The sequence below is a fragment of the Palaemon carinicauda genome, chromosome 15 (genome assembly GCF_036898095.1).
Source record: "Palaemon carinicauda isolate YSFRI2023 chromosome 15, ASM3689809v2, whole genome shotgun sequence".
Lineage (NCBI taxonomy): Eukaryota > Metazoa > Arthropoda > Malacostraca > Decapoda > Palaemonidae > Palaemon > Palaemon carinicauda.
This window is the reverse complement of record NC_090739.1, coordinates 28,237,324-28,255,459: the sequence shown is the minus strand read 5'-3', so window position 1 is coordinate 28,255,459 and position 18,136 is coordinate 28,237,324. Positions and strand designations below refer to the sequence as shown.

The following is an 18,136-nucleotide window of genomic DNA, read 5'->3' as shown; positions in this document are numbered from 1 at the left end:
TGATGATAGTAATAATAATAATAATAATAATAATAATAATAATAATAATAATAATGATAATAATACAAAGCTCAAGCATCGGTTAGTACCTTCGTGTTTGATTAGTGATTGATAGCCTGGTGGGACAGCAGTGTTTCATCATACAAAAGTTAAAGGTCCTATCTCAGACTTATCTCTCGCACGATACAATTGGCCGTCACTACTATTTGTGCCGTTACATACTGTAGCTGATGAAGCTCACAAGTTGACTGGTGCCTGTGTGGTCAGTTAAGAGCTTGGTGCAATGGATGACGGTGTTCACCTTCAAGCTGCTATCGTTTTCTCACTTGCCAGTACCTTCAGGGTCCATCAGTACAGAGAGACCAGTGCAGCAGAAATCGCTCTTTGAACCAGTACTAGGTGATCGGTCTATCTGTACCAAGAAGTAACTCCTAAATGATTGAGTACTGTATAAACATACACTGTCATTGTAAAGCTATCCACATCTTCTATCCCTGTAGATTCTGACATTTCTTCTCAAGGAATAGAAGTCAAGAAAGACCAGAAATGCTGGTCGATCCCGCCAGGAACAGGTCACTCGTGTCCACCACCTATCAACTGCCTTGCTGGTCATTGGGCATGGGGCCGATCATTCTGGGCTGGACTTGTAACGTCATCACCCTGAAAAAATTGTCATAAAGTCGAACAGTCATAAGTCGCTTATGTCGTAAGTCGACGACTACCTGTATGGACGTGTGAGCACCGAGCTAGGCCGATCATACCCGTTCACCAGGGGGAAGGTTCACTTAATGCTCTTGCTCTTTGGCATTAGAGATTGTTTCATAGACACAGATCAAGACCGTTCACACCCCAGTTCATCGTCTGCTTCCTGATTATACATTCCTGGATCTGTTTGGTTTGAGCATTTATAATTTAAGGAGAAGAAACAAACCCTGGACGGTTTAACGAACACATTCTCTAGGCTTGAGGTACCGTTGACCGACTGATGGTTGGTCACAATAGCATCTTTTGGGGACATAATTACGCTTAGGATCGGATACGTGCTGGACTCACTGTTTACCTTTCAGAAACCTGAGCTTGAGATTGAAGCTGAAGAGGATGCCGTGCAGTGTCCCTCAAGGCCCCTCTTCTTTTGAGAGAGACTGCAGCCATGCATTTGACTCTAGTTTGACAATGTTCCGACTTTTTCCTATTCCCAATAGTGATCACCACCAGCTTCTTCCTCCAGAAAGGGTTGGACCCTGCTCCACCCGTTCATGCCCGTCCCAGACTCAATCCAGGAGGATTTTAGTAGGAAAGAGAAGGAAGGGGAGGGATGCAGAGGTGGATGCCTTGCCTTACACTTTTCCTTCCTCTTCCATCCAAATCAATTCCATACATATCTTCTAGACTCCTTCCATGGTCATGGAGTTTTATGCTGGAAATCTTTTTATAATCTTCTTCATTCCTCTCCCATTGGCTCTTCATGAGTTGTTATAGAGCCTGAGCATGAGTTACTGTACTCCTCTCATCCAAACCGTTTCTTTTGAGGCTGTTTTCAGGTGGAACTTTTACTCCATACTCTGTCTTCAGTTATAACAACAGCGCCTCTTTCGTTCCTTAGGCGTTCACACAAGAGTCCACCAGAGTTTTAAGTTTTGGCCTCTAGGAATGACGTCTTTGGAGTGTTTCCGGAATGAAATCAAGACTACTACTCACTCTTATTACAATTTGAGGATTATAACTGAGTAGAGTCTAATCTCACACCCAAGCAAAGAACTAATACATGGGAGTGCTATTTGACTGGAAATTTTTCCTTGTTCTCATATTAGCAAAATCAGAGGGGTAGCACACCTGTTCCTGATCAGTGAGAAATGCTGAACCACTCAAGATAGCAAGGAAACTATTGGCACGGGGAGAAGAGAGAGTTTGCTCTCTCTTCTTCTTTCTTTACCAATTCCTCCTTCAGAATACTTCTCAGAAGGAAGAAGCAGCAGTTGTAGACCTAGCTGTGCAGGAGGCCTCTTGCATGAAGTTCTTTGGAATTTTGGGCATACGCTTTTTTCCTTTAGGAGGGAGTGACAGATCTCACTCTGTGATTGTTGCGTAAGGGTTTTGTCAGGTGAACCAATAGGCCAGGTGAGTGTGAGCATTAATCATACTTTCATCATTCCTGTTGTGGCATAGGAAAAATAGCTTGGCCCCTAGGGAGTTGTTCTTCCTCATCTGAAGGGTGTATCAGTTCTCATTCCTCAACTAATTCCTCCTGATAAGACAGCTATCTTCTTGGATCAGATGCAGGTGCCAAGCGAAGGCAATAAGTTTCATACACCTTCCCCATTTCTTCTGTGAATAGGAGGAGTGTTTTTGCCCCTAAAGAGCTACCATCCTCTGCCAGAAGGGAGTAACGGAGCTTATCTACTGATCAATTCCTTCAGGTTTGGAAAGCAGAACATGAACCTGGTGTGACAGCTACTGCTGTGGTGCCAGTTACAGATGAGCAGTCCTACACATCAATCATCAGCTCCATAAGTCAGGTAAGGGTAGGGTATATGCTGCCCTTAAAGCCACCCTCCTCCTCTGGTAGGAAGAGATTGAGCTTACCCGTTGATTGATTCCCCAGTACAGTACACGATCAACTGGACCGTGAGGTCAGTATGACAGATACATCTATCATGCCGGCAGCAGGTAACGTCCCTACAGTTGATGAGGACCTGCATTGTCCAGGTAAAGTGGAATGTGTTCATCTACCTCTTTTGTCACATCTGTAGGAAACTTGGGTTGGCCTAAGTCAATTGGTGTACCATTCCGCTAGCAATCAGGTAGGTCCTGAGAGAGAAATTTTCTACTTTGGAGTTATAGAGAACAAATCTCTTCAGCCAGACCCTTTTCAGCACTTGGTACTGTATGCCTTTACTAAAGAAGCTCCTCAGAAGAATTTGGATACTCCTCCTTAGGGAAACATTCAATATTCAAAGGGAGCTTTGAGCACTCTTGTCCATCCTGAGACTCAATTCCTGGGGTGGGATGGTTCTTAATCTGTAATGAATGGGTGCAAGTGCCTCCTGCTAACCTAGGGAAGGCATCATTGGGGCTTTCCCTCTATGCTATCTCTCTGCTCTACTCTGGCAAGAGAATTGAAGAAGAGGTTCCTTGGTATTGTGTGTATCCCTCCTCCTTGGGGGATTCGTCCATGCTCAAAGGAATCTTCAGGCAGTCTTGCATAACCTGTGATATAGTCCTGGAATAAATGGTTCTCATCCTCTAGACGCAGATGCGTGTGCCTACTGCTAACCTGAGGATGACATTACAGTGATCTTTCCCTTAAGACACTCTTTTCTGCATTGGCAAGAAAGGAATAGTGGTTCAGGTTTTGCACCATGTCAAACTTTGTTTCTCACAAAATGTGTGATGAAGACACAGTTACAACCTGTTTTGAACACCCTTTCACAACATTCTCGATTCTCTCCCTCTATGTGTTGACACGAAATAGCCTAGTATCAGTCAGGGCACTGCATTATTACTTGATTGGCACTTGACATCTCGTATGCGAATGTCACAAACTACTTCTTATCCCCAATAGCATCTCCCTCTCGGGATTTGATATGTATCCTGTATAAATTAATGCGTACAGCATAAGTTTCATGGAGAGATAGAATGATGGCTCTTCTAGCTTTTCATGTTTGTACTCTAACAAGTTATAAAAACTTAGTCTTTTAGATTAAATTTCCCAGCTCATCACTCCTCAGTCTTAGGCCTGAAAACTAAAGTGTTTATTCTGTGATGGAAGTGGGTTGGGCTTCCCCCTCATGTCTCATGTCATTATTAACTAACTTGTTACTGATTCAATGGCTGTTCTAGCACTGTTGAAACTTCCCTGTTTTAAAGGACTGAGGTTTGTATTGGTAGGAAAAATACAAATTGCTTTTCAAATCTGTTTAATTTTTTAATATAATATAGTATGCTGTTTTGTAATTGTTAATGGGTTTTTTTTCACACAAATTCTATCCATGGTCTTCAAAGAAATGTTGGTGTACATAATGACCACAAATCTTTTTACGGGGTATAATATAGCTACTAGTAAAATTAGCTCACATGAATGATCAGTTGATATAAATTGTTAGCAGTTGATTTTTCAAAAACTTATAGCAGTGATATTAGTTTGTAGGTGTCACATTATGTAGTTCAGTTAACAGATCCCTCAACTCATTCAAATGCATGATACTGAGTGTGTTTTGCATGTATAATAAGTTAAGATTGCATGGTTGAAGAAAATATTTTATCATAGTCTTTCCCTTTTTTTTCGTTTGGCACTAATGCATATTCTTAAGTAGAACACTTATTTTCATTTTAAAAGTATTTCCACTTGCTGCAATATCTGTAATAAGAAATCTTGTTTCTATTTTTAGTTACTTACAATCTGATCTTATAACAAGAACAGTTGTGCACTGAATGCTTCCGTTTCAGCATAAAGCCAACATTATTTCCATCAATCTTACCTCTGAATAGAACAAATTATTCAGTATAAGTGCCATCTTAAATGACCTATAGATAAAGCAAAGAAAATTTTCCCTCCACCCCACTATCATACAGTCCCTCCTTTAAATCAGTTGCAAAAACACTCCTTAGCTGCCCAAAAGAGAGTGACGACCAGGTCAGGGCCAGGTAGGCCACCTTAAGAAAGAAGGTAAAGAACACTACAGGTTTAAGGTGTTCATTACCACTATGACAACAGTTTTTATCCTGTGCTTTTAGATATTTAATTTGAGAGATGTTGTGCTGAGACATCAACAAAAATATATTTCTATGTTTTTTTTCCGTTCTACGCTATTTAGATATAGTATATGTCTATGGCTGGCCCTTCTCTTAAGATATTGCTTTAAATATTCAGTAATCTAAATGAAGGTTTACTCTGATTTGGGTGTTCGTCCCTTTGCTGCCAAGGCTTTGAATGCCCTCTGTCCTTCGTTGCCCTTTGTGTTTGTTTCGTGATAACAAAAACTTTTGGAGGTGTAAAGATGTCGCAATATCTTAAATTGACCTAATTAGAGTAAAAATTTGGGACTCTTGATCAAACAGAGGGGTTGAAATCAATCCGATAAATCCAAACACAGTTGTATACAGTACATACTTAGCGGTTATTACGAATGTAATTATTTTAGTTCCCTGTTTTGTCACCATATTCTGTCATTTTATGTTAGAGCATTATTTTACCTTCAGTAAAAGGTTGTGCTTATCCAGCAGTGACGATCTCTTTGTGTTGATGACCTCACTTTATGGCAATATCACGTAATCTTTGGTAGCCTTCGGATTATGGTGGGGAAAGCTAATTATCTTTATGTTATCTTGCTTTATGCTAGGACATGAACTTTTTTTCTAGTACTCTAAACTGCCAATACGTATTATTTATCTATCCTAACATTTCATATCTATCCTTTGGGATTATTAATGATTGCCATTAACTCAAATGTTCTTGTTTAGAAGGCTAAATGTATAGTGATTGGATAGGTAGCATATAAATTTCTACTATTACAGCCAGTTGAAACATATGGATTGGGCTTATCAACCAAAAATTTTATAACAAAGGTATTTAAGATATTTGAGAATTAAAGTACCAACAAATAATCTAATTACTGTATATGGTTTTGGATGTATGCTTCTTAAGAAATCCACCCTATGAGCCTCTTGACACAAATTGATGTGTAGTAGCTGACTGTCAAAACTCTGTTTGTATGTAATAATGTTAGCTTCAGCAAAATGTTTTATCAAGTTGCAATCATTACCGGTATCTAAGAACGTGGGTGTTGTTCTTCTCAATATAAAACCAATATAATGTTAGGGTAAGACCACTTCATTTTAAAGCTAACATTGACATAAAAGTAAATTCAATAGGTTGAAAAATTGAAATGTCCTTTTGATTAAAGGAGCTGATCGGCTATTCTCACACCTCATTGGGCAAATCTTCCTTTCTTGTTTACAAGGGTAAAGCTTATATGAAAGTGATAAACCACTGTGTTCAGTTTTTTTAAGAATTCATCTTATAAGTTCTCGTGATAGTTCATGGAAAACTAGCCTTTTATTTGAGGATCATTATTTGAAGAGAGCCTTATGCAAATTTGAAAATGTATTCTGTCTTTGTTGAATAATTTCAGCATGGGACATATTGAAATAATTGTATCAATTATTTTTTATTTATTTTCATTATAACTTATCTATATAGAAATCCCAAATTTAAAGTTAAATTTGTCGTATCGCGACTTATAGCGAGTCCATTCAGTTACATATTTCAAGGTCCAAAACTATTTAGTTGGTTTACTTTGTATCTGACTATGAACTTAATGCTCAATAATGAATTTGTCTTTGAGTCACAACTTCTAATGAATCCATTGAGTTAACATATGTCAAGGTACAAAAATATTTGTTTGATTTCCTCTATCAAATAACAGCTAATGCTCAGGGATTTTTGGGTTAATGATTTGAAATGAGAGAGAGGTAGTTGGACTTATGTTAAGATCTTCATTTATATTTTCTATATATTGTGTGTAAAAGGTATTGACATCAGTAAGATAAAGACAATGACTTAGGGAGTGGTAGGTTTGGTTTCAAGCTGTGTTATTCAGCTTACTTTTATTGAGAGGTAAGATTTGTGGAAATAAACATGGTTTTTAAAGTAAAATCTTGTAACATTCAGCTCGAGCTATTCAGAGGTAACATTCATGGAAATAAACAGATTCTTATATCTGTATCCATACTTATCTCTGAATAGAACTACATCTGATGACAACTCCCCCACCCTTCCCACTTTTAATGAGACACTTACCTTCGGTGGTCAAGTACACTCAGTTCTGAAGCATTCTTTACCTTCTTTCCTGGGCTGGCCTATCTGGCCCTGTCCTGGCCATCATTTTCTTTGTTTTATTTAGAGGTTGTCTCATTTGCACCTCCACTTTTAGCTTGTTCTATTTAGGGATAACTATGGAAATAATAGATTTTAGTTTAAATCTTGTGATAGTTTACCTGATACAGTACACTATACTCGTGTAATACTTAAGACTTTTAGATACACTATTTATTCTTTACTATACAAATAGGGGGTTAGAATGTTGTACTTGGTATGCTTTGAAAACTGTAAAAATTTGGGACTCATATAGTTTCACTTGTCAGCATTTACTTTATGTAGTCATGAATTAAGAAATCATATTATTATTCATTAGCTAGAATTTTATAGTTAGTTTTAACTTGTAACTCACTATCAATGTGGTGGTAGCAAAATTTTTATTTTTTTTAATATTAGTTATTCTTCAAAGAGTACGGCCAAGGCTTGGATGGATGAATGGAGTGAAGAAAGCTCTAGGTGATAGGAAGATAGATGTGAAAGGCAAAAGAGCTTGCTATAAATAGGAATGAATGGCAAGCAATTATGATACATCTCCGATAGGCCCTGCTGCTTCCTCCGATCTCCTTGGTGACCGCTGAGGTAGCGGTAGTAGTGGATTTAGCATATGAAGCTTCATTTGTGGTGGATAACAGGGGAGGATGGGCTGTAGCACCCTAGTAGTACCAACCAAGCTTGGCTGAATCCCTCATCAGGCTGGGAGGAGCGAAGAGAAGAAAAGTCCCTTTTGTTTTGTTTTTTTATGTCGGCTACCTCCCAAAAATTGGGGAGAGCACCTTGGTAGGTAGATAGATAGATCCTTCAATACATTTTTTAAGCAGATATCAGTCATTTTGAGGTATGTGAATCATAGCATATCTTCTTTGGGTAATACTGTACACCATAGCCTAACTGTGATATGTCATTTAAAATTTAGATCAGACATTATGGGGATATGATAGAATTCTGATGTTTTGCGGAAAAAAAAAAAATCGTCAAAGATTACAAGAAATGGAATACTAAAAGAGAGTCATTGTAACATTTATAAATAACTTATTTGCACCTGCAGTTCAAGAAGCTTTATGGGACAGTGCATGTGCATTAATAAGGCTAAAACCGTTTTTTAGTAATGCCTCACAACACGAAATTAATTCGCTCTGAAGTGGCTTTCGTCTAGTGAAAATGTTGTTACGAGTCTCATTTTACATGTAAATCGCCTAATTTGTTTCAAACCCTACAAAACACCACATTAAATTTTATGATAAAGCTACAGTTTAACCCCAATGATACTGTACAGCCAATTACATTTGAACCATTCAGTATTCCTAAACTGATTGTTAATACCCGTAAATTAAGTAGTTATTAGAACATAATGCAATAATAAATGGAAAATAATAAAATACATACAGTAAAATACTCTACAGTACATACACATAATATACAGTACCATATGTACTATAGTATTGTACAGTTACTGTTACAATACATTTTGTATTGTGAAAACAACCCATTTTCTTCAAAAAATTTTAATGGGTGACTATTTAATTTTGGCCTGGCTGGCAAATGTCTTTTCTTATCATGAAAGATTTTTTTACAATGTTAGTCAGAAAAATCTTCGCATCTCGTTTTGTAGCGTGAAAATTTTGTAAGCAGATTCTTTCGTGAAGAGAGGTATGACTGTACTGTATTTCTTTGTATCTTTGGCAATAAAATATTGCGTTTTAATTAGAGATATTTCTTAATCAAAATAGTGTCCGTATTTCTTCAAAACAGTTTTTTGAGTAATGTGAGGGGCTTCAATCCAGAATGTTGATTACCTTAGGGAGAACTACCTGGTCTATTATAGACAAAACCTAAGAATTTAAAAACTTTTCATAGCAATATATTTCAGTTAGATGACAAAGTACCACTTAATGTATGAATTTTTTATAAAATATTTCTAAAGAAAAAACCAAGAGTTTAATAAGCTTTGGCCTTGCACTTTGAAGTTGGGTAACTGACTGCTACCATTATTGTTCCACTAAGTACATTGTAGATGCAGCACTAAATGTTCTTTGTACCTTTCTTTTGCCCCCAGTTTTATACCTTTATGGCTTTTGCTCCTCATATGTTCCCTTTGATGTCTTTCTACTTGGTTGTCTTACTTATTTAGGTTTGTAGTGCCTCATTTTCTACTTTTATTTAGGAGCATTATTATTGTTACGACTATTATTATTATTATTATTATTATTATTATTATTATTATTATTATTATAGATTAGTTTAACTAGGCAACTTAGTCACTTTTCTAGACTAATGAGTCTTCCCCCTAAAAATTTCCTGTATTATGATAGTTGAAAACTAGAGCCAGGTAATGGCAAAAGAAGCAAACAATTAAGTAAGAGACTAAATAAATGAGAAGTGTAGTGAAGGAAGCAAGGTAGGTGGGCTTGAAAACACTGCGAAGAACCTTTATTACTGTCTACAGTGTGCATTGAATACACATTGTAGCTGGTACACCCCGATGTTAGGGATTTTCGTTTTCCATGATGCTATACCTATATAACCTAAACCATGAAGTTGGCAAAACTCACTGGCATGTAGGCACTTAGGTTTTCTGGTAAACAAGGACAAAAAAGCGTAAGTGAATTATTTATCCCATATCATAGCTGCGTTACTAATTGATGTAGTCTTTGTCCAAAACTGAAATATCCACAAAACTTCTTGAAGTTATTCACAAATATCCTTTCTCAGAACAGGGGTTATTTGTTCTACACATAAATCATCCTTTGATAGGAGTATAATTTGAGCAAAGCTGGAACAGCTATCAAAATTTTAACGAGGTGAACATAATTGCCTGTCAGGTGGCAGGTAGGCTTCCCCACTCACCTGGCAGGTGGAGCAACCATCACTTTTTCTTTGGCCGCAGGGCTGTACTGGCATACTTCCCTGCATCATTGTTGCTGTTTGTTAATGCTTTTTCTTTTTTCTTTACTGAGTTTTTGTGTTTTTTTGTGCTGCCTGTTTCTGATTATGACTCCATGGACAGATATGCTACTCGGTACTGGCAAGCCTAGCCTTAAGTGTGGCTGATATATGTGCAAGCCAGACATTTATTCCCATTAAATCTGTGGTTTTTGTAGGGTGCATGACTGCTCAGTCTTTCCCCTCTGACATATGTAGGAAGTGGCCTCCTCTTCAGTAGGCGGAGTTCACGAAGAATTATCGTATATTTCTGCATATTTAAACCAAAAAAATCCCCAAAATGGGAGTTGTCTTATCTAACAGTAACAAACTTTGAACCTTTAATCCTGTGTTGTATTGGTACCGGTAACTAGATACCATAGCATAGCCTAAGCTTATAACTGCCTCGTTGCGGTAACTATTGATGTAATATTTGCATTTGAAACAATTCACTCTTTAATGCTACACTAATACCGTATATACTCGCGTAACATAGGAGTTTTGAAGACTAATTTTGAATCTAAATTCAAGGGTGTTGCATCATACACAAGATATAAAATTATCACATGCACTGTAAATCTTGGACTAAGCTACTGCGGTAAAAAATACATCTATATTTGGAATAAATCGGGTTTTGATTAAACTGATGTTATATTGTACTACTGTATCCAATAATAATGCATGTAATACACTCATACATTAGTATCGTATTTATAAATAAAACCATTGCGTGTTATATTCTTTTCCATTGTTTATGTATAAAAGTTGATGGACACTTCTACGCTTTCCAATCGGCTGATTAAGGCAATCTACCGAAGAATATTTCATATTTCCTAAAAGAAATAATTATAACTTAATCTATCATTTTCCAATAAGCATACTAATTGTATTAGTTTTATTTGAAATACTTCTCTCGTGTTTTATTTATCGTTGAGTTAAATAGCATAGAGAAGTCAAACGGAGTTTCATTCATGGTGCCGATGCACAATAATTTAGTTTTTTTTTAGCTCTGTGGTACTTTATTGTAAAGCGAAAGAATTTATATCGTGTTATAACAAAACTATATTCTCAGTTTTCAGACACTTTGTAACTTTATCTTTGAAATTCGGCTTTTACATTTAATTATTGCAAATTCATAGGTTCCCGCTGAATTTCCAATTTGTTTCCTCCAGTTTCGGACTCAGCTCTCCAATATTCCAAGCAGAATAATGGCTATGAATATTGTTTGTTTTCTCGCCTACTAAAGCTTCTTACTTTATATTTGGCAGGATATTTTCTTGATCTTTTCTCCATAGTGAATAAGGGTATAAATGTCAGTCTTATGCTACTTTGTTTACTATTGTACGATATCAATAGGCAAGCAAAACAACTGCCATCTGATTCGAGTGTTCATAACAAAATAACTGATTTTTGTTTGGTTGTTATTGTGGCTGTATGAGTTTATGAAATGATTATAACGTTACTAACCTTATGTTTTAATATTCTAACCCAATGAAGTAGAAGATGTGGTAAAGAAATTGAGTAAAAATTTTAGCCTGTTGTTATTTGGTTTTTCAAAAGGTAACTTCCATGATACACAAGATATATGATAAAATCCTATTTTATGGGTGAAATTTTGGGGGTCGCACAATACGCAAAATTGGCTGTTACACGAGTATATACGGTAATCTAATAAAACCAGCTACCTGATAATTCCACAGTAAAATGCATTCGTAAATTGTAAGTGTTCTGATCAGCTGAGCAGCACACGTAAACAAAACAACTTCTTGAAGCGCTCATATTAGCTTTATGTTTTCATGGTTTTGCTGGTGATTACAAAATGACCTATAGGATAACATAATTACTTATTCATGAAACATTTATTATTATTTTGGAGGTAAATTATAATTTTGGATCATAGGCAACCTTTATTTCTCAATAAAATACAAATTTGACATAGAACTTAGAACAATTACAATAATTGCATAAAATATGTAAAATTTAAAGAAATATCAAACCCTATTTTAGTCCCTTTTTGTTCTCATAACAAACACTAATATTATCAATATATTTAATTAAGAGCCTTCAAACTCCTCACATTCATCACTTTCTGTATCAAAAAGTTTCTCAAACATATCAGGTGATTCGTCCCAAATTCCGTCGTCGTATGGATTCCAGTCCGAATCCGGTGAATCAACGTCGCCTTCGTCCTCGCTATTGTAGAAGACATCATCCTCAGTACCATCCATAGCATTAGATATCCCGGATTTTTTACATGATTTTATTATACTTTCAAATTTATTATTCGCCCATGCTTTCACAACAAACTCACAAAGAACATCCAATGAGGCAGCTCCATCTTTCATATAAGACTTCTCCCCATTCATCAACTCCTTCCATAACAATCTAACATTATTTTTTACCATTATCATCCATTAGCATGCTGTTATTGTGCTAACTGGCCATTGTTAACTAACAACATTTTGAATATCCTCTAATCTTTATTTTTCATTGTACAAACTACCGATTGCATTTGTTCGTTGAAAAGCATAGTAAGCGCTCAAGTTGTTTGGATGTATAACAACCCAGGCATGCTTACATTCGGCTGTAAGCATGATGAAAGGATCAATGTTATTTTTGTTGATTTTCACTCTAATATTGTACTTTATTTCATGGTTTTTGATTTTCAAGGTCAAGGTAAACAAAACAACAAATACCCTCTGAGTTTCAATTTTCAAAGGTCGTCTTATACCTAGTATATGAGCTAAAATCAAGAAATTTTGCTTAGATTTTGGGGGTCGCCTTATAAGCCGAAATATACGGGAAGTAGGCTAAGAGAGATTCATCAACATTGGAGTTGGCAACACCCAAGCTGATGCTGAAGAAACTCTTGTTCCTTCTTCCCAGCTTTGGGTTCGAAACCTACTGTGTCTTCTTCAACTTCCTCCGGGTCTGGATCCTCTAGAGGAGTTCATAAGGGGAAAGGAGACCTGGCGTTGGGCTCAGAAAATGCTTTGAGTGAGACGGAAGTATCGCTTTATCTCATTGAAGGTAATACCCTCCTGCCTCTCTCTCAAAGTACTTCCATCTCTTTGCTTACTGACAGTGACTCTCGCTAGGACCGTGAGATAAATTTAGTCCTTCCTTATGTATTGATGGTGTCCCATCAGTGAAGTTTCTTTAGGTGTTAGGACCCAAAATTCTTACCTTGCTGAGACTGCATTTTCATCTGTACCGCCTGCAGAGAAGAGATGTGATGCAGTACCACTCGAGATATCCTTGCCTGCTACAGTGGAGGAGCCTCCTTCTTTGCCAGTGGCAGAGAGATTAGGAAATCTTTGAGGTCTTTGAAGCATACTGAGAGGGAACCAAAGTGCACATGCTCACCTTCCCCTGTCACCTCACTTGTTGCTGAACCTTCTGATGATTACCCTTTGGATGTGACACTTGCTGCCTCGAAGAGGAAGGAATAGAGGTCACTAAAACTCAGGACAACTAAATAGACCGAATCTCTTGAGACTTTGACTGATTGCTATGCATGGTTTCATGGAAAGATCAGAGCTTTTCCCAAAACCTGATCCCTGGGAAGGTGTTGACGTACTTATGCTAACAGTGCAAAGCATCGTGCAAGACAACGCACAAGCACTGTAGGCCCAGATGTGGGGCACCACTCTCGACCCTCTTCTGTCTTGGTACATTCTCAAGATGCTTCAATGAGACTGACCAGGAAAGCTGCCCCAAAGAGATTTGCAAGAGATGGAGAGACTTCCAATTTTTCTTCTTGCTTTCCCGAGCAACGAATCTTCTTTACATATGTGTGAGAAAATTATAAATCGGGATTCCTATCGTCATCCACTTTCTCCACAAGCGTGAGTAGTCACCACTCACACGATCACTCGCTCTATCACCACTCGCTCGATCACCACTTGCTTGATCACCACGCACAATCTCCATGCAATTGATCATCTCTACATACAAGGTCTACAGGTAACATATCTCTGTGCTCCTGGTCTTCATAGGCAAACGGTCCTTGCACTTGATCATCTTGTTCCAGGCTTTCACGATCTCTGTCTCCACGTGCCCACTTCGTCTTTAGCTTCTCGATGGATTCCATTCCTCGGTCACTCGTGCCTCCTTGTCGCCAACAGACTTCACACCATCTTTCTATGTGCCTAAAGCCTACAAGCCACCGAGATCATTCAACGCACCATGATGTAGTCACAAGGGTTCTCTGTGGTGTGGGACAGTTCTCTCTCTAGTGATCATCCAGAGCATAGAGATTGTGCCTCCTGGCATGATCTTCCTACTCACCGTTGTGACAAGGTTCAGGATCATTTGATACCTTGAGATCGCTCTTAGCGCTCCTTGGAGCATTGAGAGACTTCTTTACATCAGCGAGATTCTCACCAGAGCCTTTCCTCCTACATGGACAGGCACTCGTCAGATACTTCCTCTGGCTGTTTAGTGCAGAGCATCAAGGTTCCGTGCTCAGAAGGGTGTGGGAGTACTCCAAAGGGAAGGACAAACTTACTGTGGTTCACTGTGAGGCCCCCTCCCCCTCATGAGGGAGAGGAGTCTCAGGAGGTTGTCAAACCTTCTGCACTTGACTGCTCTTTTGCCGGCGAAGATGGTGAATCCCGAGAATGATTCCACATTCGTAAAATCCTTGCCTGCTTCAGGGAGTTCAGTGAATATGGAGAATATTCCACAGAGCCTTTCAAGGGTGGGATGATGCCCATTGTTTAACACCTCTCCCCTACGGTAGCGACCCACCCTTAAGTTACTGTGGGCAATTCTTGTAGGGGAGACTCTTTATAATAAAGAATAAGTAATCAGATCGCCGCTCCAAAGGATTCCCTTCACTCAAGCTGCTTAAGGGGATCGTCCGTATTTTCAACTACTGATCCATCGGTTAGACAGAAAGTACCTCTGCTTTATCCTTGAGGGAGCTGTGTCTAATTCAAAGCCAGGTTCTTCTGACTGTCTACCGCTCCCCTAATGTTCACTCTTGTCATAGCTTAGGCCTACTCAAATGGGACTTGTCATCTGAGGTATCTTGACGATTGGCTGATCCTGTCATCCTCAAGGAGGCAGTTGCTTCTGGAAGAGATTTCCTTTAGCCACAATCTTGGGATTGTGATCAGTTGGGAAAAGTCTACGGTAAGTCTCATCCCCAAGAGAAGGATGGGGTACCTGATAATGTTGATAGAGATGGCAGCAGTAAGAGTCTTTCCATTAGGTGTTCCTGTTGATAGACTCGGGAGGTATCGCATGTTTCTGATCATCCAACAGGTTCCTGCTCATCCAATAGGTTCCTGCTCATCCAATAGGTTCCTGCTCATCCAATAGGTTCCTGCTTATCCAATAGGTTCCTGCTCAGCAGTGGTAACATTTTCTTGGATATTTTTTGTCGTTGGACAAACTCGTGCCTCATGGATGTCTCCACCAACAATTACTATAATGAGGTCTGAAGTATCATTGATCAGCAGTCTCCAACCCCCCATTTTCTCGTGGTGGCTGAACGACGAAATCTTCATCAGAGAAGCCACCTCTGGAGATCCTGTTATGGTACTTTACCTTTCTTCTTCCCATTTCTTGGGGTGCAGCAGTTGATCCCTTATGAGATAAACTGGATGCCAGATGTAGGTACACAAAGTAAATGAGTAACTTTTCTTTGTAATTGTCGTTAATGTCCATCCATTCAGACACCGTATTCTGTTGGATGTAGATTATTTGGTGACCGACTGCTAACCATTTCTTGAGTAGAGACCTAACCTAACACCTGCGGCATCATGCTCAAATAGTAGGAGGTTGGTAGAAGTCATGATTTTTGCTCCTCTACAGGACCAAAGTACAGTGATATCTCCTGGGTTAGTTAATGAGTCAGTCTTGATTAATCGAACTCCCTCCCTTTTAAGGATAAGTCTCCTATTAAAGGACGATGTGTTGTATTATGTGTAAGAATAAATCACAAATCTCTAACTGTAATTGGTAATTTTTCTAACTATACAAACCTGAATCCTTCAAGATACAGTACACTGCCCACCTCAACCAACCCGCAAGTCCTAAGTTAAAGGTCAAAGTGAGGGTTGCTCCACCTGTGGGGTAAGTAGGGCCCTACTCACCAACTGACAAGTAACCATGTTTTCTTCGTTAAAAGTTTAATGGCTGTTCCAGCTTTGCTGGTCATACTCCTATTAGAGGACTCAGATTTGTATAGACAAATTACTATTAATAATGCGTAATACTATTAATTTATGATAGGAGATGGGCCTTGGATAGCAGTCATTTACTCATAAAATGAACAGTGTTAGAGTATATTTGATTCCCATATGACAGTAACATCCTAAAAAGTTTATGAATTTATTGGGTATTATTGGAAGGAAAGAATGTACCAGAAATCTAGAAGCTGGTTTTGATTAACCTATTAAACTTGGAATTTAATAAAACCTTCACTTTTGTTTAGAAATTAATCAGCTAACACTAATAAACCTTTTAAAACATTGTATGGTGACCTGTATTGACTATTTATGCAGCAACATTAATGTAGATAAGTAAATATGCATACACTACTAAACTTCAGCTGATTTTTATTTTATTTTACAGGGATTTTATATCTAACCTTGCACCTTTCTAAGATTATATTTGTACCTCTTGAAAGCAAATGTAATTTACTCACAGTAATAGGTTAACATGATCAGATACTTATCACTTGTGAATGCTGCAGATTAGCTTGTAATATCAAGCTTGATAATGAACTGGATGTTGATTTAAATTATGATACTTAAGTTTTACTAGGAAATAATTTGTCTTTTATGTACCCTACATAATCCTGCTCATTCCAAGAAACAAAGGTACAGTAAACATTTTTATAATACTAGTGCATTCTTAGTATTGATTTAATGATTTGGTTTATTCATAAGGTATTACCTGTCCTATATACAATTTATGCCTTATCTTATATTGATTATTAGGAACTTTGGTTACCTTTAAGAGATCTAGTTACTTGTCTTTTCCATCATGAATATATAATAAGATTATGTATTATTACTAAAATGATTAAGGCAAAACTTTTGGCAAGTCAATTGTATATTTTGATTTATTTATTTCCTAACATTGGGTACATAATGCTAAAACAATCTTCACCTGTACACATCACACATAACAGTTGTTAAGAGCTGTGCTAATTTCTAACTAGGTACACTTTTGCCAAGCCACAAAAGATGTATGCTTAAGCTTTGTTTTGATTATTTGTCTCTTATTGCTTTTACTGACTCATCGTTTACCCACTTTGCCCTGCATGTAACTGTATTTCCTGCGCCTACCCTGCACCATTGTCTACACTTCACAATAAGTAGATGCTCCCAGACTGTCAGAAAAATCTCGGTCTGCCGGTCTTGTCCTCAACATTGGTGGTAAAGGCCTCCCTTCTTCAAAATCAAGCTTTAAAAAGCCAGACTCTGTTAGAGGCTCTAAACCCTCATCAGGGTCTCATACTGCAAGGGCAAGAAAATTGAGTGAGAAAGACTCCATAAACCCTTTGGCCAGAGGTGCAGCATCACATCCAGTAGGTAAAGGTAGCCTGTTTTCTGGCCAAGGGGTTGCGATGTCTTCTTTTAGTAGTCGATTGAGTACAGGTCCAAAAGGGTGGCTGGGTAGAGCAGGAATACGGTCAGGGCCTAGAATCAGGGAGGGCATAGATTCACGCCAAATGGATCGACCAACCCAGCATCACACCTTCCTCACAGATGTGGCTGATGTTCGGCAGATAGAGCAAGGTCTTCTTCAGCTGATGGAAGATTTTCAAGCAGGAAACCTACGTGCCTTTGGTGAGTTTTCATAATTCTCTTTTGTTCCATCACTCTATACAGACCTTTGCTGTTTATTGGGATATTACTTTTGGCGAAGCTGAAAGATGAGCCATAAGACTTTTAGAGAAGGATAATCACCCAACCCACTAGTTAGCGGGAAGGGTGCCCACTCTCACATCTGGGCTGAGCATCCAATGTTTGCTTTCGTCTCGGTGAGAGAGACGTCTCTCTCTCCGCCCTAAACTCAACTGGCCATTTGAATTGTTTTCACTTATGTTTTTATATGTGAAAACTTTCATGTAATGTTTTTATGTACGGTATATTTAAGCTTTCTTTTCATTACAGTGAAATTTGCTGCTTGTGTGACAGCGTAGTGCAGCAGGTTCTCGAGGGCGTGAAAACCTTCTTTTACGATCTTCCCCCCTTGGAAGCTGGACAACCCATTGGCTGGTGGCCTTCCCGGAGTGACTCTGGCTCTGTCGCACAGAAGTCTTGCTCGTTTTAATACTCCTTCTCTGTTTGGATGTTAACCCCTTCAATCCGTTGACAT

General features: G+C 38.2%; 1 protein-coding gene across 1 annotated transcript in view; it reads left to right on the top strand.

Moving 5' to 3' along the window:
* The window catches only part of LOC137653914 (uncharacterized), an 89,913-nt gene that overhangs the window by 51,106 nt on the left and 20,671 nt on the right, over positions 1 to 18,136 (top strand). The window contains exon 5 of the mRNA XM_068387542.1: positions 17,134 to 17,604. Coding sequence (XP_068243643.1) covers positions 17,134 to 17,604 — 471 coding nt within the window. The remainder of the gene's footprint in view (positions 1 to 17,133; positions 17,605 to 18,136) is intronic.